General features: G+C 52.8%; 4 protein-coding genes and 1 long non-coding RNA gene across 8 annotated transcripts in view; 4 read left to right on the top strand and 1 right to left on the bottom strand.

Moving 5' to 3' along the window:
* The window catches only part of DCHS1 (dachsous cadherin-related 1), a 33,987-nt gene extending 25,760 nt beyond the window's left edge, over positions 1-8,227 (top strand). The window contains exons 13-21 of the mRNA XM_058688076.1: positions 423-632; positions 1,847-2,725; positions 2,852-2,965; positions 3,133-3,344; positions 3,433-3,587; positions 3,786-3,916; positions 4,032-4,315; positions 4,681-4,819; positions 5,154-8,227. Coding sequence (XP_058544059.1) covers positions 423-632; positions 1,847-2,725; positions 2,852-2,965; positions 3,133-3,344; positions 3,433-3,587; positions 3,786-3,916; positions 4,032-4,315; positions 4,681-4,819; positions 5,154-7,765 — 4,736 coding nt within the window. The 3' untranslated portion in view covers positions 7,766-8,227. The remainder of the gene's footprint in view (positions 1-422; positions 633-1,846; positions 2,726-2,851; positions 2,966-3,132; positions 3,345-3,432; positions 3,588-3,785; positions 3,917-4,031; positions 4,316-4,680; positions 4,820-5,153) is intronic.
* A 680-nt stretch (positions 8,228-8,907) lies between these two features.
* TPP1 (tripeptidyl peptidase 1) lies at positions 8,908-15,866 on the top strand. The gene is made up of 13 exons (XM_058688077.1): positions 8,908-9,028; positions 9,143-9,214; positions 9,481-9,620; positions 10,800-10,950; positions 11,168-11,295; positions 11,447-11,625; positions 11,812-12,010; positions 12,158-12,351; positions 12,553-12,617; positions 13,058-13,178; positions 13,262-13,420; positions 13,593-13,718; positions 13,878-15,866. Exons 1-13 carry the CDS (start codon positions 8,985-8,987, stop codon positions 14,016-14,018), a joined length of 1,719 nt encoding a protein of 572 aa, XP_058544060.1. The 5' UTR covers positions 8,908-8,984; the 3' UTR covers positions 14,019-15,866.
* A 467-nt stretch (positions 15,867-16,333) lies between these two features.
* Positions 16,334-17,776, top strand: TAF10 (TATA-box binding protein associated factor 10). The gene is made up of 5 exons (XM_058688084.1): positions 16,334-16,598; positions 16,740-16,894; positions 17,130-17,194; positions 17,285-17,399; positions 17,582-17,776. The coding sequence occupies exons 1-5, from the start codon at positions 16,367-16,369 to the stop codon at positions 17,669-17,671; spliced, it is 657 nt and encodes a 218-aa protein (XP_058544067.1). The 5' UTR covers positions 16,334-16,366; the 3' UTR covers positions 17,672-17,776.
* On the bottom strand, positions 17,721-24,367 carry ILK (integrin linked kinase). Of its 4 annotated transcripts, none has more exons than XM_058688079.1 (13): positions 24,237-24,367; positions 23,675-23,811; positions 20,355-20,520; positions 20,116-20,211; positions 19,818-19,914; positions 19,634-19,717; positions 19,444-19,529; positions 19,193-19,302; positions 18,957-19,084; positions 18,754-18,875; positions 18,556-18,655; positions 18,318-18,448; positions 17,721-18,133 (listed from the first exon to the last, which is right to left on the bottom strand). In XM_058688079.1, the coding sequence occupies exons 2-13, from the start codon at positions 23,761-23,763 to the stop codon at positions 17,984-17,986; spliced, it is 1,359 nt and encodes a 452-aa protein (XP_058544062.1). In that variant the 5' UTR covers positions 23,764-23,811; positions 24,237-24,367; the 3' UTR covers positions 17,721-17,983. The 4 variants fall into 4 exon arrangements, with proteins under 4 accessions (XP_058544062.1, XP_058544064.1, XP_058544065.1 ...); XM_058688081.1 differs by lacking the exon at positions 24,237-24,367 and adding an exon at positions 24,106-24,230; XM_058688082.1 differs by lacking the exon at positions 23,675-23,811 and having other exon boundaries at positions 24,237-24,365.
* Positions 18,582-20,801, top strand: LOC131487406 (uncharacterized). The gene is made up of 2 exons (XR_009249731.1): positions 18,582-18,687; positions 20,636-20,801. It is a non-coding gene; the product is annotated as an uncharacterized LOC131487406 (long non-coding RNA).
* Positions 24,368-24,381: the final 14 nt, after the last annotated feature.

The raw sequence follows: 24,381 nt of genomic DNA, 5'->3' as shown, positions 1-24,381 counted from the left end.
ACAGCTGTGCTCTTTAGGATTCCCTCAGATTATACTGTGGCCATTTAACAGAGAAACCTATTGATTGTACCAGAGAGGTTAGGTGATTTGTGCAAGCTAACACAGCTTGGAAGTGGTAGAACTGGGACTTGAACCCACGTTTTTGATATCTCACTTAGTGCCTTTTCTGTCACACTACTACCCATCCAAGATACATCTTGCATGCACTAAGTTTGGGAGATTAGAAGGAAAAAAACATCTTCTGACTTGTATATTTATGTGTACATGTATATGTGTAGGCACCCATGTGCTTGCAGAGTGTGGAGAGATGGACATTTTCTGGCTCATATATACACCTGGTGAACATGTGTGAACGATGTGTGGTATGGGTTTCTCCATGGGATGGGAGCAGGCTAGATCTCATTGATTTTGCTTCCCCACAGTGTATGCCCGAGACAGGGGCTCGCCCCCACTCTTGACCCATGTCACAGTGCGGGTGGCCGTGGAGGATGAGAATGACCATGCCCCAACCTTTGGGAGTGCCCACCTCTCCCTGGAGGTGCCCGAGGGCCAGGACCCCCAGACCCTTACTGTGCTGCGGGCCTCTGACCCAGATGTGGGAGCCAACGGGCAGCTGCAGTACCGCATCCTGGGTGAGAACTGTCCCACACCCACTCATCCGGCACCCACTTGCCCAGTTCTACTCCTTGTTGGCTTATGTCAGCCACAGTGTGTCTGGGTTTCCTTTCCCTTCTCTTTGTCTCCTACTTTTTCGTTCATGTATATATGTGTTTCTGTGTCTCTTTCTATGCCTCTTCAGTTCTTTACCTCCCTTTGTGTCTCTTTCTTTTCCTGTTTCTTTTTTTTTCTTGTCTCTGTAGAGCACTTGTTCTCAAACTTTTTGCTTTCAGTAACTCTTAATATTCTTAGTTTTTGAGAATTCTAAGCATTTTTGTTTATGTGATATCAATATTTGATATGATAATGTGATACATTATTATACATATATATGAATACATATATAAATACATATTTATAATAAGCACATTACATAAATACTTATTATACTAGACATTAAAGCTAAGAACCATTTTTTATTATTTTTTTAAAGTTTATTTATTTTGAGAGAGAGAGAGAGAGGGAGAGACAGAATCCCAAGCAGACTCTGCACTGTGAGCACAGAGGCTGATGCGGGCCTCAAACTCATGAACTGTGAGATCATGACCTGAGCCAAAATCAAGAATCAGATGCTTACCTGACTGAGCCACCCAGGCGCCCCATTTTTTGTGGGTTTTTTTTGAGAAAAATTTTAAAATGTTATTGTAAAACAAGCCAGTGAAGTACTGCTTGCCATATTTCTGCATAAGTACAAAGAAGTATTAGAGGTTCAAATAATTTGCTGGACAGCAATGAGATTGCAAAGATTATAGCAGGTGTAACTAAAGGTAAGCCAGCAAAAACCAAATTGAGTCTCTGAAAACATGTTTATGTTCTAAACTTTTTGCCTATACTCTAGAAGATGTAAGAATCATAAGCACACATTCCATTAACTATCCAAGTGATGTCATCACATGTCATGTAGTATTTGGATTCCACTGTACACTTGTGAAATACTAAGAATTTAAAAGGCATATAATGTCTTAGTATTGATATGAAACTAGTTTGATCTTATATATTCCCTGGAAGGAGTCTCCAAACACACTCTGAGAAGGGTTGCTTTAGCATATCTTCCTTTATCTTCTGTGGTTCTTTTCTTTGCCTTTCTCCCAGTTTCTCTCCCCACCACTCTGTCCTATTTGCTGTTGCCTGTAAATCACTCCCATTCCCATGGACTCACACGTTTATATGCACATGTACTTCTCTGCAGATGGGGACCCATCAGGAGCCTTCATCCTAGACCTAGCTTCTGGGGAATTTGGCACCATGAGGCCACTAGACCGAGAGGTGGAGCCAGCATTCCAGCTGCAGATAGAGGCCCGGGATGGAGGCCAGCCAGCTCTCAGTGCCACTCTACTTGTGACAGTGACCGTGCTGGATGCCAATGATCATGCTCCAGCCTTCCCTGTGCCTGCCTACTCTGTGGAGGTGCCTGAGGATGCACCTGCAGGGACCCTGTTGCTGCAGCTACAGGCTCATGACCCTGATGCTGGGGCCAATGGCCGTGTGACCTACTACCTGGGTACAGGTGCAGCAGGAGCCTTCCTGCTGGAGCCCAGCTCTGGGGAATTGCGCACAGCCACAGTTCTAGACAGAGAACAGTGTCCCAGCTATGCCTTTTCTGTGAGTGCAGTGGATGGTGCAGCAGCTGGGCCCCTGAGCACCACGGTACCTGTCACCATCACAGTCCGTGATGTCAATGACCACGCACCCACCTTCCCCACCAGTCCCCTAAGGCTGCGTCTGCCCCGCCCAGGCCCCAGCCTCAGCACCCCAACCCTGCCTCTGGCCACTCTGCGAGCTGAAGACCGTGACGCTGGTGCTAATGCCTCTATCCTATACCGGCTGGCAGGCACACCACCGCCTGGCACCACTGTGGACTCTTACACCGGTGAAATACGTGTGGCCCGCTCCCCTGTAGCCCTGGGTCCCCGGGATCGTGTCCTCTTCATCGTGGCCACCGACCTTGGCCGTCCAGCTCGCTCTGCCACTGGTGTGGTCATTGTTGGGCTGCAGGGGGAGTCTGAGCGTGGACCCCGCTTCCCTCGGGCTAGTAGTGAAGCCATGCTCCGTGAGAATGCACCCCCAGGTGGGTCCCCAATAATGTCTCCCAGCTTTGTATCCCTGGATGAGCTGGGGTTACCTACTAAAAATGTCTCCTAGTGGAGACATTAGTCTGGTGCTCACTGTCCAACCAATACCATCATCTCCGCAGGGACTCCCATTGTCTCCCCCAAGGCTGTCCATGCAGGGGGCTCAAATGGACCAATCACCTACAGCATTCTCAGTGGGAATGAGAGAGGGACTTTCTCCATCCAGCCTAGTACAGGTAAGGGGCAGGAGCAGGGGCTCTGTGAGGGAACAGGCTCCTGGGGAAGCTTCCTGGGCCTGAGAAAGCTCTGGTTGTGTAGGGGCTACCCTTGAGGAAGGGCCTCAGTGAGGCAGGCTCCAGGGCAAGCAAGAACTATCCGTGATGCTTTCTGCCGCCCCCCACAGGAGCCATCACAGTTCGCTCAGCAGAGGGGCTGGACTTCGAGGCAAGCCCACGACTGCGACTGGTCCTGCAAGCAGAGAGCGGGGGAGCCTTTGCCTTTTCTGTGCTGACCCTAACCCTGCAAGACACCAATGACAATGCTCCCCGCTTCCTGCGGCCCCACTATGTGGCCTTCCTGCCTGAGTCCAGGCCCTTGGAGGGACCCTTGCTGCAGGTGTGGGGTGTGATGGGAAGATGGGGGGCAGGGCTGGCCAGACTTGTCTGTGGCCAGCTCAGTGCCAGCAGCCTCCTCCTCCCACCAGGTGGAGGCAGATGACCTGGACCAAGGCCCCAGTGGACAGATCTCTTATAGTCTGGCCGCATCCCAGCCAGCACGGGGATTGTTCCATGTAGACCCAGCCACGGGCACTATTACTACCACAGCCATCCTGGACCGTGAGATATGGGCTGAAACACGGTAAAGCCTGGCTCTGTAGACTCCTGACACCCCATCCTGTGTCCATCCAGTTTCAAGCCCTGCCCTGTCCCCCCCCCCCTCAACTCCTAGGCCACATCCTGAGTCCCCCAGACCTCTAGCCTATCGGGTGTCCTCTTAGCCCTGCCCAAGGTTCTCCCTTATCCCCAGGCCCCACTCTTGTTTGTTCTCTGTGTCCAGACTGGTACTGATGGCCACAGACCGAGGAAGCCCAGCCCTGGTGGGCTCCGCTACCCTGACGGTGATGGTCATCGACACCAATGATAATCGCCCCACCATCCCCCAGCCCTGGGAGCTCCGAGTGTCAGAAGGTGAGGGCTGGGTAAAGTGAGAGGTACAAAGGGTAGTAGGGTGGCACTGTACCCTACCCTGGGGCTCCAGGGGTGTCTGGGACCATGCCAGACACACATGTCCTATGTATTACAGATACGCTCTTGGGCTCAGAGATTGCACAGGTAACAGGGAATGATGTGGACTCAGGACCCGTGCTGTGGTATGTGCTGAGCCCATCTGGACCCCAGGATCCCTTCAGCATAGGTCGCTATGGAGGCCGCCTCTCACTCACGGGCCCCCTGGACTTTGAGCAACGTGACCGCTACCACCTGCAACTGCTGGCACATGACGGGCCTCATGAGGGCCATGCTAACCTCACAGTGTTTGTGGAGGATGTCAATGACAATGCACCTGCCTTCTCGCAGAGCCTCTACCAGGTATTGATGTAGCCAGATGTCCCCACACCTGGGCCCAGTGTTGTTCACGTTGGAAGGAAGTGACACAGCTAGAAGTGTCTGAGCGGGGGGAGGGAGGGCTGGATCTTGGAACTGACCTGAGGATGGAGCCCTGAGGATGGGAGGGTCCCATCTCAAACCAGTCTTCCACGTCCTAGGAAATGTGTCTAGGTACTTCATCCTGTGCCCAGAAATGGAGGAAGGTGGGAAGTTTGAGTACTGACTATGGGCTTCAAGCTGGCATGGATGCCCAGCAGGGCTCATGGGATCAGGCTCTAGAACATAGGCTGAGTGGACAGTAGGGCAGCTGGGAAGCTTGGCCATAAACACTTGTCTTCACCCCTCAGGTGACACTGCTTGAACACACCCCCCCAGGCAGTGTCATTCTCTCCGTCTCTGCCACTGACCAGGATTCAGGTGCCAATGGTCACATTTCCTACCACCTGGCTTCCCCTGCTGAGGGCTTCAGTGTTGACCCCAACAATGGTACGTCCTTCCCAGGATCTGACCCCTTATCTTTGACTGTGATGGGCCATATTTTGACCTCATTCCTAGAATTTCTTGCCTGAATTCTTAACTCCTGGATCCCTGACCCAGAGAGAAAAATTTCCCCTCCTTAGTCTCTATTTTAAACCCTGTCTTGACTGCATGTCTAGAAGCCATTTCCTGAATCCTGGAAACCATTTCATAAACTCCCAGCGCAGGCTATTCCCTGGAGTCTGACTTTCAAGGCCATTTCCTAGGCCCCAAAGGATCACCCCTCTGCTCACCTACAGTCTCTGCTGAATGCATATTTCTCTCCATTCCCTTCTCATCTCAGGGACCTTGTTCACAACAGTGGGAACAGTGGCCTTGGGCCATGAGGGGCCAGGAGTGGTAGACGTGGTGCTGGAAGCACGAGATCATGGGATGCCAGGCCGGGCAGCACGAGCCACAGTGCATGTGCAGCTGCAGGACCAGAATGACCATACCCCTAGCTTCACATTGCCACACTACCGTGTGGCTGTGACTGAGGATCTGCCCCCTGGTTCCACCCTGCTCACCTTGGAGGCTACAGATGCTGATGAAAGCCGCGCCCATGCCACCGTGGACTATAGCATCGTCAGTGGCAACCGAGGCCGAGTTTTCCAGCTGGAATCCCGGCTGGCTGAGGCTGGCGAAGGTGGTGGACTAGGTCCCCGGGCATTGGGCTGCCTGGTGTTGCTTGAGCCTCTAGACTTTGAAAGCCTAACCCAGTACAACTTAACTGTGGCTGCAGCTGATCGGGGCCAGCCACCTCGCAGTTCAGCTGTTCCTGTCACTGTCACTGTGTTGGATGTCAATGACAACCCACCTGTCTTCACTCAAGCATCCTATCGCATGGCAGTTCCTGAGGACACACCCATTGGAGTTGAATTGCTGCATGTGGAGGCCTCTGACGCTGACCCGGGTCCTCATGGCCTCGTGCGTTTCACGCTCAGCTCAGGTGACCCTTCTGGGCTCTTTGAGCTGGATGAGAGTTCAGGTGCCTTGCGACTCGCCCACCCCTTGGACTGTGAGACCCAGTCTCGACATCAGCTTGTAGTGCAGGCTGCCGACCCTGCTGGGACACACTTCGCTCTGGCACCAGTGACTATCGAAGTCCAGGATGTGAATGACCATGGCCCAGTCTTCCCTTTGAGCTTGCTCAGCACCAGCCTGGCAGAGAACCAGCCTCCAGGCACTCTTGTGACCACTCTGCATGCGATTGATGGGGATGCTGGGGCTTTCGGAAGGCTCCGCTACAGCCTGTTGGAGGCCGGGCCAGGGCCTGAGGGCCGTGAAGCATTTGCACTGAACAGCTCAACAGGAGAGTTGAGGGCACGAGTGGCCTTCGACTATGAGCATACGGGAAGCTTCCAGCTGCTGGTGGGTGCTGCCGATGCCGGGAATCTCTCAGCCTCGGTCACTGTGTCGGTGCTGGTGACAGGGGAGGATGAGTATGACCCAGTATTCCTGGCTCCAGCTTTCCACTTCCAGGTGCCAGAAGGTGCCCGGCGTGGCTACAACTTGGGTCATGTGCAGGCCACAGATGAGGATGGAGGTGCTGATGGCCTGGTGCTCTATTCCCTTGCCACCTCTTCCCCCTATTTTGGTATCAACCAGACTACAGGTGCTCTCTACCTTCGAGTGGACAGTCGGGCACCAGGCAGCGGGACAGGCACTTCTGGGAGTGGAGGCCGGACACGACGTGAGGCACCACGGGAGCTGAGGCTGGAGGTGGTGGCACGGGGGCCTCTGCCTGGTTCCCGGAGTGCCACAGTGCCTGTGACTGTAGATATCACCCATACTGCCCTGGGCCTGGCACCTGACCTCAACCTGCTGTTGGTGGGGGCTGTGGCGGCCTCCCTGGGAGTTGTGGTGGTGCTTGCTCTAGCAGCACTGGTCCTAGGGCTGGTGCGGGCCCGTAGCCGCAAGGCTGAGGCAGCACCCGGTCCAATGTCACAGGCAGCGCCCCTGGCCAGTGGCTCTCTGCAGAAGCTAGGCCGAGAGCCGCCCAGCCCACCGCCCTCAGAGCACCTCTATCACCAGACTCTCCCCAGCTATGGTGGGCCAGGAGCTGGAGGACCCTACCCCCGTGGTGGCTCCCTGGACCCTTCACACTCAAGTGGTAGAGGCTCAGCAGAGGCTGCAGAGGATGACGAGATCCGCATGATCAATGAATTCCCACGTGTGGCCAGTGTGGCTTCTTCCTTGGCTGCCCGTGGCCCCGACTCAGGCATCCAGCAGGATGCAGACGGGCTGAGTGACACATCCTGTGAGCCACCTGCCCCTGATACCTGGTATAAGGGCCGCAAGGCAGGGCTGCTGCTGCCAGGTGCAGGAGCCACTCTGTACCGAGAAGAGGGCCCACCAGCCACTGCCACAGCCTTCCTGGGGGGCTGTGGCCTGAGCCCTGCACCCACCGGGGACTATGGCTTCCCAGCAGATGGCAAGCCATGTGTGGCAGGTGCACTGACGGCCATTGTGGCTGGTGAGGAGGAGCTCCGTGGCAGCTATAACTGGGACTACCTGCTGAGCTGGTGCCCTCAGTTCCAGCCACTGGCCAGTGTCTTCACAGAGATTGCCCGGCTCAAGGATGAAGCTCGGCCATGTCCCCCGGCTCCCCGTATTGACCCACCACCCCTCATCACTGCTGTGGCCCACCCAGGAGCCAAGTCTGTGCCCCCTAAGCCAGCCAGCACGGCTGCAACCCGGGCCATCTTCCCACCAGCTTCTCACCGCTCCCCCATCAGCCACGAAGGTTCCCTATCCTCAGCTGCCATGTCCCCCAGCTTCTCTCCCTCACTGTCTCCTCTGGCTGCTCGCTCACCCGTTGTCTCACCATTTGGGGTGGCCCAGGGCCCCTCAGCCTCAGCACTCAGCCAAGAGTCTGGCCTGGAGCCACCTGATGACACGGAGCTGCACATCTAGCTGTGGCCCAGGCTGGGCCCCGACCTGGGATGCGCACAGTGTCCCCAAAGCAGGCCCCATCTGAGCCTGCCCTGGGCAGCCTCGGACCATGATTGGCCACGGGGGAGGCCAGCTCCCCATCCTAAACTCCTCCAGTGGCAGCAGGTCCCACATCTCACCCTGGCCCCATCAGAGCACCAGTGCCACAGAGGCCCTGTTTGGCACTGACCCAGGGCCAGGTCCAGTGTGGGGAGAAGTATGAAGGAGGCAGCAGCCCTGGGTTCTCCTCAGTGAGGGCTTCCTGCCCTGTGCCAGCACCTTGAGGTGGAGCTGAGACTTTATTTATTGGGGGGTAGGGAGGATGGGGGGAGGTCCCTCCAACCTGTTCAGGCCCAGCTCCTTTGGGTTCCACTGACACCCCTGCCCCTGCCCAGAACCAAGTGCCAATTCTCACTCTGGAGCCTTAATAAACTGCAGTTTGTATCCAGTGTCCGGCTGTATTCTGTGGGAGCTGTCAGGATGGGGGGGGGGGGGTGATTGCAAGGCACCCTATACATTGTGGACACCTCAGGAGGCACGGAGGGGTATTGGACGCAGGGGCATCTGGGGTGGGGATGGCACTGGGAGCCCGGGCCTAGCCTGAGGCTATCACATCTCTGCACTTGGCCTTTCCCTCTAACAAGGGCCGGAGGCCAGGGAGATGTAGCAGTGACCTAGAGAGGTATTGGCCAATGGGGAGAGATCTTGGGGATGATCAACTCTAGGCTTGAGGGTCCACATGTAATAACAGCTCAAGCTTGTTGAACCTTTTCCTCATCAGGCTCTGGTGAGCAGTGTGTCTGCTTTATAGCTGTGAATTTTCACTGCAACCCTATGAGACAGAGGACTTTTAATACAATAGCTTTCATATTCTAAATGAAGCCTAGGCTCCAGGAGGTTGAGTGGCTTTCCTGATACCATATAGCTAAGCAGGAACCCATGTCTGTGGGTCTGTGTGCCCCAGAGCCCCTCTCTTCAGCACTGCCCTATACCCCCACGGTGAGTGCTGGCTGGACTCTGGCAGCAGTGGGGAGCCCTGGACTTACCCAGTGCTCCTTGAGCCACGGAGGAAGGATCCTGGTGGCAGCCCCACCCGTTCTCCAGCATTCAGGACCACCCATTTGAGGGAGGAGCCAGCACAGTCACCAGTTTCTAGGCAGATGCCGCGTGGTGGAATATTAGAGCTCACGTGATCTGTCACATGACAGCAGACCTCCAGAAAGGCAGAATGAGACTCCAAGCCTGGTGAGAATTAGGGGGCCCTGGGAGGAGGGGATCATGTTGGAGGGAGTACGTGTTGAAGGGTGGGAACGCAGTGACAGTCCACCTCCGGCTAAAACCCGCCTGCTGCCTCTGCAGCTTCCTAGGGCTCCTTGCCCTCTTCGTCACTGGCAAATGCAGTTACAGCCCGGAGCCTGACCAGCAGCTGGCGTAAGTTGACTTAGCACAGACCTTCCCCTTCCCTATGCCCTGTTTTGCACCCACTGTCTTCGTCCCAGCCTCCCTCAACCTCTTACCAGCTCCTGGTATCCACTGCAAAGTCTTATCCCCAGTTGCCAGGCTCAGTCAGTCCTTGATCATTCACCTCTTGTGAGCCATATCTGCCTCTGGGATCCTACCCCAGGTCTCAGCCTCTAATCCTGAACCTTCCATCCCCACACTAACAAAGACCATGTTCATGACTCCTGACCCTGCAGGTTGCCCCCAGGCTGGGTGTCCCTGGGCCGTGTAGACTCTGAGGAAGAGCTGAGTCTCACTTTTGCCCTGAGACAGCAGAACGTGGAAAGATTATCCGAGCTGGTGCAGGCTGTGTCGGATCCCGGCTCTCCTCGTTACGGTGCCTACTGGGACTGGGGCTGGGATGTGGGATGCAATGGAGGGACCCAGGGCTGGGCTGAGCGTGGGATGGTGCACGTAATGTCAGGGTCGTGCTCTGGGTGCCTGGGGAGGTGGTGATATAGGGCAGTTGAATAGCAGTGGCTCTCGTCAAAGAGTTTCTGAATTTAAAAAAGTGAACTGGAAATAAACTGTCCAAAACTCACTCAAATTCTTTCCCCAAAAACTTTCCACGTGTGTCAGGCTAGAAACCTGAAAATTAAGAGCACAGTCTGTGTGATCAGATCTGGATTCAGATTCTGACTCTACTACTCACCAGCTACCAGACAGATTGGGAAGTAGTATGCAGTACAGATAGGTACCCATCAACTCAAATTCCTTACCTACCTTCCCACAACATGCCCATTTCCTCCTCCAGTCAGACTCAAGGGCTGTCAGTTCAGCTCTGAAAGAGCCTCGTCCACTTTTTACCATTGCCTGTTACTGCCAATACATTTGTTTTTTTCTTGCACCCAGACTGCTGCCCAGCCCCCTGAGCGGTCTGCAGTCTCTTCCCCTCCACCCCACTCCCCACCATGCTCCCTACTCTGCTCTAAAACAGTGTTTTGCTCCAGTGGTCATGCTGGATAGTGTCCCTCCCCTGCATGAAGCCCTTCAGGTTGGGGGGTGGGGAGGGGTGTGGGGGGGGCAGTCTCAGATTTACCCCGGAGCTATGTGCCTGGTGCTGTGCAGGAAAATAGTGACACACTATCACGTTAAGCTTAAAAACAAGTATGAAGACTGGAACTAAATTAGGTGTCATCTTATAATTGGTTCTGAAAGTTTTGAAAACTTTTACTGTAAATAAACTTAAAATGAAAAATTTTAACTTCTTAACCTTACTTGTTGGTTATGATCATGGCAATACATGCTCTGATGCAGCAATTGCAAACTTGTGACCTTTAGGGTAAATCCATATTTCTGGCCATAGCATTCCAAGTCTCCCTAGTCTTTTCTTCCCCTGGCCCCCAAATATAGCTTGCACCTGTACAACCTGCCTTTTTGCTAGAAAGTTCTCACCCATCCCTCAAGACCCTGTTCCAGTTTTCCTGGGAAGTCCCAATGTCTCCTGGTTGAGGTACAAAAAGGCAACTTGGAAAAGCAATGAATGAAGGCAAGATCCTCTACTGAATCTATGCAGGAAAATACCTGACCCTAGAGGATGTGGCTGAACTGGTCCGGCCATCACCATTGACCTTCCGCACAGTCCAAAAATGGCTTTTGGCCGCTGGAGCCCAGAACTGCCATTCAGTGACCACACGGGACTTTCTGACTTGCTGGCTGAGTGTTCGGTGAGAGGGAATGATTGCCCCATGGAGGGTACCAATCATCCCATCAGGGAGACATGTCACCCCAATGGGAGAGAACTGAGACCTAGGGTGAGGGGGGGCAGTACTTGTGGGTAAGAGCTAACACATGGGGAGACAACAACGAACAGTGATGCTCAGGCAGCCTCCTCTGCTCTTGTCCATGCTTTCTGACCTCTGTTTTCTGATCTCTGACCTCCAGACAGGCAGAACTGCTGCTCTCTGGGGCTGAGTTTCATCGCTATGTGGGGGGACCTGGAGAGATCCATGTTATAAGGTCCCCACGTCCATACCAGCTCCCGAAGGCCTTGGCCCCTCATGTGGACTTTGGTAACACCAAATGGGGCTGGTGGGGGTTGAAGCACATAGAGCCAGGGGCTGGAAAAGTTTAGATGCTATGGCGGGCATGGGGTGGGGTCAGTGGTAAAGTGGGGATTGGAGTCTAAAAGATCTCCTCCTCAAGGCTGACCCCTCCCCACAGTGGGGGGGCTGCACCGCTTTCCCCCCACATCATCCCTGAGGCAACGCCCTGAGCCACAGGTGTCAGGGACTGTTGGCCTGCACTTGGGCGTGACCCCATCCGTGATCCGTCAGCGATACAACTTGACAGCACAAGACGTGGGCTCCGGCACAACCAACAACAGCCAAGCCTGTGCCCAGGTGAGCTGTGCAGAGAGCTCCAGGGGCCTCACACCCTACCCAAGGTGCCTCCCCAGTGTGGGGCTTGCTCCCTGACTCCACCCCTGGGTTCTCACCCACTATCCTGTGACCTGGAGCAGTGTCCCCTGCCCTGACTTTGAGGCTGCATCCTCTGACCGATGATATTTGCTCTGATTCCCTTTGTAGTTTCTGGAGCAGTATTTCCATGACTCAGACCTGGCTGAGTTCATGCGCCTCTTTGGTGGGAACTTTGCACACCAAGCGTCAGTAGCCCGTGTGGTTGGACAACAGGGCCGGGGCCGGGCTGGGATCGAGGCCAGTCTAGATGTGGAGTACCTGATGAGTGCCGGCGCCAACATCTCCACTTGGGTCTACAGTAGCCCTGGTACTGCCAAGGGGACTGGTTGGTGGGGAGGTGGGTGGTGGGGAGTGTTGATCACTACTCCCTCAAGGGAATCCCATGAGAGAGAGAGAGATCCTGACAACCTCCCAAATGATTGCCCTTGTGCTTTCCCCCACCTCCCAAATCCAGGCCGGCATGAGTCACAAGAGCCCTTCCTGCAGTGGCTCCTGGTGCTCAGTAATGAGTCAGCCCTGCCACATGTGCACACCGTGAGCTATGGAGATGATGAGGACTCCCTCAGCAGCGCCTACATCCAGCGGGTCAACACCGAGTTCATGAAGGCTGCCGCTCGGGGTCTCACCCTGCTCTTTGCATCAGGTGACCTCCTACTCTAAACTTTGACCCCACAGGAACTCTTGTGATCTCTGACTTATAATCTGAACTCAACAGGGACCACTGATCTGACCTCTAAATTTTGACCTCTTGCAGTAATAACTCTTTAATTTCTTCGCTGACATCTGAACACACATATCAAGCTCTGACCAATTAATCTGAGTGCTAAACTTGGTCTTTCTCTAGGTGACAGTGGGGCTGGGTGTTGGTCTGTCTCTGGAAGACACCAGTTCCGTCCCAGCTTCCCTGCCTCTAGGTAAGCACTCCAACTCATCACTTACTTGTGACCACCAATCTTCCATCTATGACCTCATAATCTGGAATCTTTGCCTTGACCCCACCAGTTGCTCCTGTAGCTCAGCCCTCAGTTTAACCAGCTCTGGTTACTGCACTCCCCTCTTCTTCCTATAGGTCTAGGTCCCTCGGCTCCTGAGTAAAACGCAGCTCCCAGTATTCCTCTTCCTCAGTTCCCAAGCATTTTAGTAGAAGATTTGGTGAATGTGCTGTAGAGAACAGTGTGCACCATCACCTCAGGCCATGCCCCGAGGGCGCAAAACCTCTTAGTCTTCCCCCATGTACATGCTTCCCCCCAGAGTCCAGTGCCTCTAGCAAGACCCAGCCCATACTTACCCATCTCCACATATTTTGGAGGTCCCCTGGGCACCCCGACAAACTGAGTGTGTCTTCTGCTCTCAGCCCCTATGTCACCACAGTGGGAGGCACATCCTTCCAGAACCCATTCAGAGTCACAAATGAGATCGTTGACTACATCAGTGGGGGTGGCTTCAGCAATGTGTTCCCGCAGCCTTCATACCAGGTGTGTATGTGTATTTGTGTGGATGGATGGGTGGGAGGGATCCTCAGTTCAGCAGACAAGAATTACTCAACAACACCTTTCAGGAGGAAGCTGTAGCCCAGTTCCTGAGTTCCAGTCCTCACGTACCACCATCTAGTTACTTCAATGCCAGTGGCCGTGCCTACCCAGATGTGGCCGCACTCTCCGATGGCTACTGGGTGGTCAGCAACAGCGTGCCCATTCCATGGGTGTCTGGCACCTCGGTAAGAATCAGCCTGGCTCCAAACCCCCACTCAGGAACCATCCTCACCCTCGACAAAGACCTTGCACCCAGAATCCCTGACTCTCCAGAGACCTCTGATCCTTTCAGACATTCCTCCCCCAAATCCAATCCCTCTGAACCCCTAACCTCTACTCCCACCCTCACTTTTGCAGGCCTCTACTCCAGTGTTTGGTGGGCTACTATCCCTGATAAATGAACATAGAATCCTCAGCGGCCGCCCCCCTCTTGGCTTTCTCAACCCAAGGCTCTATAAGCAGCGTGGGGCGGGACTCTTTGATGTAAGTATGGAAGGGAAGGGCGTGGACATTTTAATGAATATGAGGAGTACAAAGATGAACTTGAGGGCAGTTCTGATGGGGTTCTGAAATGTGAATACAAGGTAAGGGAGGTTAGTCTGTTAGTACTGATACAAGATGTGATGCCCACCTTTTCCCTAGGTAATCCATGGCTGCCATGAGTCCTGTCTGAATGAAGAGGTGCAGGGTCAGGGTTTCTGCTCTGGCCCTGGCTGGGATCCTGTGACAGGCTGGGGAACACCCAACTTCCCAGCTCTGCTGAAGACATTAATCAACCCTTGACCTGTTCCCTGCCCCCCAGCTGGTGGCTCGGTCCCTTATTCTGCACTGTTGGAAGCCCTGTTGAACCATCAACCACTGACTGCTGCAGACAGCTTATCTTCCTAACCCTGAAATGCTCTGAGCTTGACGTGTCTCCCAACCTTACCCTGCTCCATCACGCTCAGGTCTCCCTACTCCTGCCTCATGTTCCTCTTACAAATGCTATTACCAGTAGTGTTACAGATGTTATAACCAGTACTGTTATAACCTACCCCACCCAAACCCCCTCCTATTTCTCTTTTCTCTTTTCAACCAAGCTTTTTCAAACTGTTGTCTGTGCTCTCTGTGTACACTTTCACTTTATGTTCTCTCACTTCACTGCAATGAGACCTCTGCTCTCACTTTTACACTCTTTACTTCCCTGGCAATTACAAACAATGGTTGTCCTGCTGCTTCATCCCAGTGCTCACTTCCCAGTCTTTACTTTATGGGCTCTCTGTCAGAGCTGTCCACTTCTCCTGCTTTAGACTTCAGGACTTAACTTCTTTTCTGTTCCCACTTCGTCATTCATTCTCTCCTTCCTCACTAAATGTTGGTATACTTCATTGCTTCATCTTTAGTCTTTTGCTCTTCTCAATGTTCCCTGAAACAAATTAATCACCTGGTATCCACAGCTATCACAATCTCACAAAATCAGACTTTATATCCAACAGTAATTGATACCTCAAATGCAAGTTGTATAATACTCAATACTTCATCTCCCTCCTTTCCCAATTCCAGACTGTTCTCTTGTGTTCTTTCTTGGTAAACGATACTATGCTTCTTCCAACCAAGCCAGAAATCTAAGTGTTATCCTAGACTCCCATTTCCTTCACCTCCTCCTCCCCATTACTACTGTCAATCAATAACTCCTACTGAATTTATCTCTTAAATATAGCTTTAGCAAGACACAAGTCCTGCCAGTTATATGTCCTAACTATATCTAGAACTCATCTACTTCTTTCCATCTCCACTGCTATTACATTAGCTTAGAGCCATATTCTCTCCCCTGTGAATTGTTCAGAGACCCTTGCAAAAAGTGTCCTTACTTCCTGCCCATCCATTCCACAAAACCATTTTCCCAGAGTAAAATGCAAATCTCATCAGGTCATTTACTTAAAACCCTTCAAAGATTACTGATCAAATTTGGGCTTTTTGCTATGGTTCACAAACCTTATCCTTTCCTTGCTATTTGTTATTGAATAACAAAGTGTTTACCATCCTTGCTCTCCTTGCCCTCCCCCACCACCACTTTCACTTTTGCTCAAGATATTCTGCACCCTTAACATGAACTCTGACTCCCTTTGCCTGATTGGCTTCCAGGATTCTTTTAAAGACTCAGCTCAGAAGTCACCTCCTCCTGTGAACCTTTTGGCTCTCTGAAGTTAGTTGAAATTAGTTAAAAAAATTTTAGCTTTTTTCACACCAAATCTGTTTGATTTTTGGTTCTGATGTAGACTACGAGAGAGCTTTGGGCAAGTAAGTTCATCTCCCTGAATCTTTTCTCTAATCTGTTAAGTGGGGATATCAATATCTGCCTCTCACAATAATCAGGGAATAATTAAATGGAATAAAGTTGATAGAGTGCCTGACACAAAGAAGTAGGCAGTAGATGTTCGTTCCCTTCCTCCCTTGCACCGCATACTGTGTCTACCTCTAGTATTTTAACTCCAACATAGTACTGAAAATGCTTGTTTACCTGTTTGCCTCCCTTTCCAAGACTGTTGGTGCCTAGAGGACTAGAACCTCCTCCTACTTAACTTTGTATTTCCAGGCCCTAGCTCAGTTACGGCAATTGGGAATTAAATAAATGTTGCGTTGAAAACCCCACCCTCACTCGCTGTGATTTTGCATATGTGGTTTACTCAAGCTGAAATATTTCCCTCCCCATCTACAGCAGCACCGTGCGCTGTCCTGTTGCCCTCACTTCTCTGGACAGCTGGAGGGGAGTGGGGCTTGCGTTCCAACCCGTAAAGGGCTGAGTAAGGGAACTAGAAAGGATGTAGACTACCAAGCAACCGGTGGTCGAGGACTGTCCGAAAGCAGTCTTCAAGCGCCAGGTTGCACAAGTGGTCCCAGACCCGCAGAAGAGCGTCCTCGACATTCACGGTTCCTATGCCGGCATAAGGGCTTAAGAGTACAGCGGGGTGGGAAGTGGCCCGTCTGCGCCATTTCGCGGGCAGACTGACAAGTAGGACGCGCGAGGCCCGAGAGACTGCAAACACGACTTGGGAGGGGCGAGGCGCGGGGCGTGTGACGTTACCCATGGTGTGTGCGTAACGTGAGCGGAAGCGGAAGCGGCTCTGTTCGCCGCCTCTCCCACCGGCCCGATGAGCTGCAGCGGCTCCGGCGCGGACCCCGAGGCGGCGCCGGGCTCCGCCGCCTCGGCCCCGGGCCCGACGCCCACGGTCTCGGCCCCCGCAGCGCTGCCCGCCGGCACCGCTGCGGAGAACAAGGCCAGCCCTGCGGGGACGGCAGGGGGACCTGGGGCTGGAGCTGCGGCAGGGGGCACGGGACCCGTGGCGGCGCGGGCCGGGGAGCCGGCCGAGCGGCGCGGGGCGGGTGAGGACTGGGATGGGTGAGGGTGAGGGCAACGCCTAGGTCTTGGGGCCAGTAGTGGGTGAGGGCAGAGGGTTTGAGGCAGACCTAGCTGGGGCCCCGTGCCTCCCACCTCCGTGTCTCAGCTTGCTGGTTCTCCTCCAGCTCCGGTGTCGGCGGGCGGCGCGGCGCCCCCGGAGGGGGCCATGTCTAACGGGGTTTACGTGCTGCCGAGCGCGGCCAACGGAGACGTGAAGCCGGTGGTGTCCAGCACGCCTCTGGTGGACTTCCTGATGCAGCTGGAGGATTACACGCCTACGGTGGGCTTCCTGCCTGAACAAGGCTATTGACCCGCTGTCAGGCCAACTTTCCGCTACGCCACCTGGATTTCTAGCTTCCTTTTGTACTTGCTCCCCTACTAGCTCTTTGGTTTATCCCCTCTGCCCACCCAAACTGTGAGCTTCCTGAAAGCCAGGCCTTCCACCCATTTCCCTCACCCTCTCAGCCCGGCACTGCATAGGGCGAACGCTGACTGTCGTCTCCTTGATCTCTCAGATCCCAGATGCAGTGACTGGTTACTACCTGAACCGCGCTGGCTTTGAGGCCTCGGACCCACGCATGTGAGTACAGTCTGGGCAAGTTAGAGTCTTGGGTGCTTGTGCGGAGTTTGTTGCCCCATCTCTTTCTCACACCGGTTTTTTTCTCTCTAGAATTCGGCTCATCTCCCTAGCTGCCCAGAAATTCATCTCAGATATTGCCAACGATGCCCTACAGCACTGCAAAATGAAGGGCACAGCTTCTGGCAGCTCCCGAAGCAAGAGCAAGGTGTGAGGGGAGGCTCATTGAATCAGTAATTACCTCCCACAGCATCGGAGGCTTAATTTATCCTGAAACTCCTTTGGGGAACCTGAGCCCTAGGGGAGGTGAAAGACCTACTCAGGGTCACCCACCTGGGACTGAAATCTGGGATTCCTATGCTCAGCTGGTGCTCTTCCCTCTTCCCTCAGGACCGCAAGTACACTCTAACCATGGAGGACTTGACCCCTGCCCTCAGCGAGTATGGCATCAATGTGAAGAAGCCGCACTACTTCACCTGAGCCACCCAACCTAAATGTACTTGTCTGTCCCCTTGTCCCCACACCAGCCTGTTTTCATAATAAACTTTATTGTGACAGGCAGGGCTGGTCCCTCCCATGCCGGGAGATACCGTGTGGCAAGTGACAAAGCTCTGAGCCTAGCCCCTTTGGGGGCTGCAGTGGTAGGGATGGGGGCAGGGGGATGGGCCCCATGGCTGGGGTAGTACCATGATTGGAGGCAGGGGAGGCAACCAGAAGCCTGCTGCTTTGGGGAGACACACTCCCCTAACTGTGTCCTGACACCTCTGGAGTTTAGGCAAGGACTTTCCAGCTCTACTTGTCCTGCATCTTCTCCAGGATGGGCACAATCATGTCAAACTTGGGCCGCTTAGCAGGGTCTTCATTCATGCAGATCTTCATGAGCTTACACACATGGGGGGAAATGCCTGGTGGGATGGTAGGCCGAAGGCCTTCCAGTGCCACCTGCAAATACAGGGAAAAATAAAATGGGTCTCAGGACTTGAATATCCTGTGGGGAGAGGCCTCTAGTCCTCAGGACAGGATTACCGTATATTCTAACAAAAATGGGAAGAGCCCAGCCCTGCTATAGTTATTGTCACTACCACCACCATTCCTCTGACACCAGTGCATACAGTTGTGCTCTCACCTTCATTCCAATCTCCATGTTGGAGAGGTCAGCAAAAGGTACTTCCCGTGTCACCAGTTCCCACAGAAGCACTGCAAAACTCCACATGTCTGCTGAGCGTCTGTTTGTATCTTCAGGCTTCTTCTGCAGAGCTGGAGGAACAGGACTTATCTATTCCAGCTGCCTGTCCTGTCTCTGCTCCCTTCCATTACTACTGATCTGGCCCTTCTCTACCTCCCAACACGATGCCCTCACTCACCTTCAGGGGCCACCCAGGCAGGTGCATACATGCGCCCAGGGCATTGGAAGGAGAACTTGACATCGGCCATGCTGATTCGGGCAGTCATGTCCTCATCAATCTGAGGAAGAGAAGATAGATATGTGGAAGGAGGTAAGTCCTATTCTAGACAGTGAAAGGGCTCTGGGGGCATGGGCCAGGAGTGAACTGTGACCTTACCATTACACTACGGCTGTTGAGTGCATGTCGTGGGATGAGGGGCTCTAGAGTGTGTAGGAAGGCCATGCCCCTTGCCATGTCCAATGCAAACTTCACAGCCTGGCTCTGGTCCACAACAAAATCTAAGGAGGCAAGAGTTAAATAGTTTGGAAAGGCTCACACACCCTGCCCCCATCCCTTGAGATTTGGCATCCCCTACTCACTGGTGCCTTCATGTAACACATTGTACAAGGATCCATATGGCATCCAGTGTGTGATGAGGGTGGGGTGTGGAGCAGGTGGAGACTGACAGGCACCTAGCACTGGGAGCACATTCGGATGCGAGAAAATCCTGGAAGAGGGAGAGTATCCCTAGCTGAGATCAGCATAAAAGATCTCCCTTTGGGTGCTATTCCAGGTTCTTCAGAACCAGCAGTTTCCCATTTAGGCCCTACCGCACCTGAGGCGGGGACACTCCTCATTGAAGTCCCTGCTCTTCCTTGTACTCCAGTCTCGAACCTTTAGCACCTTCACGACGATGTCATTGCCCTGCCAACGGCCCTTCCATAGCTGAGAGACAAGTAAGGTTTAGGAGGCTTTAACTAAGGCCACTGCTTTCTTGTCTACTTACCGGAGGGAAAACTTAAGGCAGGTGAAGAGCAGGTAATTGGTTAGGGGTTGGGGAGGGAGGGGCAAGAAGGGCAGGGTCACCTCTCCAGAGTGATTCTCGTTGAGCTTTGCCAGGAAGTTGAGCTGTTTGAAGTCAATGCCGGAGTGTTTGTTCAGAGTCCCATTTCCTGAGAGTGTGAGCAGGTCAGGTACCCAAGCTTCCCCCTAACCCAGCCCCAGGAGCAAGGTTATTCCCTCAACCACCCCTCCCCTCCCCTTACAGCTGACTCACGGGGCCGAGTGCGGGTGGTCCCCTTCCAGAATGTGTCCTTGTATGGAATACGGTTAAGATTCTGGCCCATCTTCTCTGCCCGTTCTGGGGAAGAAAAACAATTTTCGCTTCAGTTGTAGTATGGGGCGAGGAGATAGGTGGGGGGACAAGACAAGAGGGTACAAACTGGGGGTGGGGGACAGACCTCGGAGGAGCTCTCTCAGGGGTGCCTTGGCTTTGTCCACAGGCATCTCTCCATACTTGTTACAAATGCTGACAAGGGCCCCGTTAGCCACTAGGTCCTAGAATCAAAAGGTGGTTGTGATGAGGGGCCCTGCTGCCTCCCTGAGGGTCACAACCAACCATGAATACAGATGTAGTATCAACTCTGAATGCCACACATTCAGCAGTACTCACAGGATGGGTTGAAGGTTCTAGAATCTCCCATTCAGGCTCAGACTTTGTTTCCCACTCATCCCAGGGCTTCGGGCATGAGCACTCACCTCTGCGACCTGATCTTGTCCCCAAAAACAGGCATAGTGCAGGGGCACATTCCCATGCTCATTCACTGCATTGATGTCAGCTTTATACTGCAGCAGCTGGTCCCATGGACAAGTAGAAGAGGCAGAAGACACAAATGACAGACAGGGGTTGAACCATGCGAGGAGAGAGGAGTACATGTGCTTGTGACTGACTTCCAGGCATGTATAGGATGTAGGTTAGAGGGAGCATTCATACATACCTTCTGCACAATATCACGGTGTCCATGACTGGCTGCCAGGTGCAGGGGGGTGTCATCCCCACGGTTCATCACATTGATTCGTGCCCCCCGCATGATCAGCATCTCAACCACAGCAGAACGGCCTTCTCGGCAGGCCCAATGCAAGGGGGAGAAGCCATGATCATCCCTTTAAGGAAGGGACAATGGTTATTGATCTGGAGGGGGGATGGGAACAAAGGCTTTGACGGAAGAAAAACTGATAGTTATTCTGCATATTCTCTCCCGAAACCTTACCTCTCCAGGACTGATTCTCATTCATGCCAGCAACTTCCAAAGCTATCTAATTAAGACCTTCCCCTGAGCTTCAAACCCAACCAACCACCACCTGAAATCCCAACAAAACCATATGATTCATTGTCTTCATCATCTCCCATGAGCCTTTCTCTCATTAAATGGTACCATTCTTCATTTGGTTTCCTCTGTATTCCTTTTGCAACATCTGTTGGTCCTTTCTGTTTCCACTGCATCTCATACACCCCCCTCCTATACCACTTGTGTACTGGATTGTAAAAATTGAATGGGCTGTCTTGTCTGCAAGACTGAACTTCTTGAGAGAATAGACAACAAGTGTTTAATGCATATTAATGCAAGGGAAGGGTGTCTTGGAGAAGGAAGGCCACAACTCATGGGAAAGGGAGCAAGCTTCCTGATTGGCTCTGGTACTGAAACTTAAGATCTAAAAATGGACTGCAATGAAAATAATGTTTTGGAAGGGTTTATAATGAAAAAGAGAAGTTCTTTTGATAGGTCATTACTGATGAGGCAGCTATCAAACCAGGATTTGGTTTGGTAAAACACGATTCCTCTATTCAAACAATCCTGGGCCCAGAAAATGAGGAGAGGAAAATGAGAATGGCTTCTTTGGAAAGAAAACTGGATCAGAATTTTTCCCCCTAAAGGACATGTATTTTCTAAAGTAAAAGAACTGTACAAAAAGAAAAAAACACTTGGTGGGAGCTGGGTCTGCCTGACAGCCTGGGGCCATAAAAGGAAATTCCCTCCAGTACCCAGCATGGGCTCCGGTGAAGATCCAAGGGGCGGGGCAGGGGGCGGTCCGTGGTCTGGGACCGCAGCCTCCGGATGCCTTAGTGCTGCGGTCACTTCCCTTGTGGGGGCTCTGGGCATGGCCTGAAGTAGATCAGAGGTCTGGCCACTGCAGGCCACACAGATGTCCCCCTCCCTCGGGATGAGAGTGGGGCGTGGCCTTTAACTTAATGACTTCCCTCCACAGCTGCCCTCATCAGCTCACTTAGAGATAGCCAAAAGGTTTCCTGGGAGGTGGATTTCCCCCTCCTCCTCTTCTCTGAAGCAACTACTATCCTCTACTTATCAGTCAGTTTTGCCTCCCAGCTCTTTAATTTGTGCCCGGTTTATCAGCCTCCTGCAGTCTGTGGCAAGGAGCAGACCAGAGCATGAGGGCAAAAGTATGGGCACAAGGGTTCTGCTCACTGTCAGGTTGCCTGTCATCGCAGGGCCACAGGCTGTAATCCCAAAGAGGCGTACAGGGAATTCACCTCATATCCAGCATTTAGCCTGCTTGGGCCCCCAAAGCCTATCTCCTCAAACCAGCACCAAAGCCTGCCAGTTTCACTAATGCCAGCCCTTCACGTTTTGGCACCAGAGTTTTACAAGATGCAAGTCCCACTGGACAACTTCAACTAAGCCTTTATAACCCTACCAACAAAATAATAAGGGTACTCACTCTTTACCAGAGCACCCTTTGAAGAATTATGAAAGAATTATGGAAATTATGAAAGAATATGAAAAATGGAAAAAGTGACTGGGAATTATGGAGGAATAGCATAGAGAACATGAGTGAAGCCTAGATGAAGATGATAGGTGATCACTACCTCTCAAACTTAAATAGTAAACTCTCCCAACCTGAAGGAATAAAATTTTAAATAAAAAAACCCTGAATCAAAACCACCAACCTGAATCATCAACACCACTACTGCTTTTCTTGCCTTCCTTTCTCAGCCAACCTTGTCTACATTCACTTTCTCTATTTCCTCACCTCCTGTTCAACCTGCCACCAGGCTGCTGCCTTGAGGGCTGGCATTATGTCTGATTCTGGGCCTCTAGAACCCAGCACAGGAGGTGTTCATAGTACTTTAAATGAAGGAACCTGGTGGTGTCTGGTTTCTTCCTCCGTTTCCCTGTATAACAGCCTTCACAAAGATCATCCAATATATTAATTGTAAATTCATTAGTTACTTCAAAGTGCTCAAGTTCATTGACCTCTCAACAGCCTATTCTGTTGACCACTATCCCTTTGTTGAAAATTCACTTGTCCGAGCTTAACTAACATATTTTCCTGTTTCTCATACAACCTCCAGTGGCTCCTTTTCAGTCTTGTAGGCTTCTTATCCCCTCTCCTTCACACCTGTGTCTTCAGGTATTGTCTATACATTAATACCTCCCAAATCTGTGTCTCCAAGTCAGATCTCTGTCCTTAAATCCAAATCTGCATAGCCAACAATCTATTCAACATTTCCACTTTGCTGTACAGTCACTAACAGAGCAGCACTCATCATCCTTCAGTCTTGTCCAACTCCGTAAAAGTAACCACAATCCACCCAAGTGTCCAAGCCAGAGCCCTTGGTCATCATCTTTGACCTTCCTCACTCTCCACACCAGGTCTCATAAATTCTTCATCCTAAAGATTTCAGGAATCCGATCACTTCTTTCTTTTTCATCTGCCCCCATTCTAGTCTAAGGCAACACCACTTCTGGGATGGACTAAGCAATTCCCCCTCCACATGGCCACCTGCTCCTCAAAAGTTATCCAAGATGACACTTAAATGAACAATCTCATATCACAGCAAGGGTTTAAACCCTTGTTCTTAGAAAAATGGCCTTATTATGGCCTAAATATCCTTGCATGATCTGGCTGACCCTTGCAGCAGACCTTTCCAGTCTTATCTCCTGTGGTTCCCCACTCATACCCAATGCTTCAGCCCACAGAAGCTCAGAGTTCTCTCCTGCAGCCATATGGACCTGTAGACAATTTCCAGACACTCTTGCCTCCTAGCTTATGCCAGTGCAGCTCACTGAAACTGGAAAGCTCTCTGCAGCCTCTATGAAACTCTTGTTGAGGAGCAGTCAAGAGTCAGCAGAAACACAGTTTTCTCTGTGGAGACCCTCTGCCCCCCACAGGCTGTGCTTTGCACTCTTCATGCTGGGTAGGAAAGTCAGCTGCCCCCAGCCAACGTGAGTACCCCACATCGCGGAGAGGAGCAGGTCTTTGCCCTTCTTCTCACCCACCAGCCACCTCAGCTCACCCCTGGTTGAGGTCGTTCTCCGTGTTGTCCAGCCACAGGCGAACGGCCACCGCGTTGCCCTCCCGGCACTGAGTGAAAATGTCGTCCATAGCAGCGTCCCGGCGCTGAATCCCCTAGATTGGGGAAGCCTGGGGACTCTGGAGGGATCCAGGGAAGGGGAGTGAACCCCGAGCTTTGTCCCCCACCAGAGATAAGTGTTTGTGTAGGGGGCGGAGGGTCCCGGCTGCCTCTCCGGCTAGTGGAGGTCTGGAAAGGAGTTGGGGAAGACGGGATGATCCCCGACTGTGTACCCTGGGCGCGAAGGAAAGGCGGGTCCGAACGAGGTAGGGGGTGATTAGGAAGTAGAGTCCCCTGAAGGGATGTCAGCGAGCAAGCACTGGGACCCTACCCGCCAACAGAGCTGGGGGAGGGGGAGTTCAGGCGCCCTATACCCTGTGAGAGGCGATCGGGGGTCCTTCCTGGGGGTGGCCCTCCTTCCCTACTCGGTATCCTGGCCGAGTGAAGGCTGACGGGTTGGCAGGGGTCGAGCCTTGGGGAGCGGCACGGGTGCTCTCGCACTCACCGGGACTCGGGCTGAAGGAGCCTTCTCCGGGGAACTCCCGTCCGGCCGCGCCCGCCGCCCAGCCCCGCCCCTGGCCCTCTCGGGCCAGAGCGGGCCCCCAACTCTCCCTCCCGCCTCCCTTGCCCTTCTAGCCAGCAGTGCCTAA

Source organism: Neofelis nebulosa, chromosome 10 (assembly GCF_028018385.1).
Source record: "Neofelis nebulosa isolate mNeoNeb1 chromosome 10, mNeoNeb1.pri, whole genome shotgun sequence".
Taxonomy (NCBI): Eukaryota; Metazoa; Chordata; class Mammalia; order Carnivora; family Felidae; genus Neofelis; species Neofelis nebulosa.
This window is presented reverse-complemented; position numbering and strand designations above follow the sequence as displayed.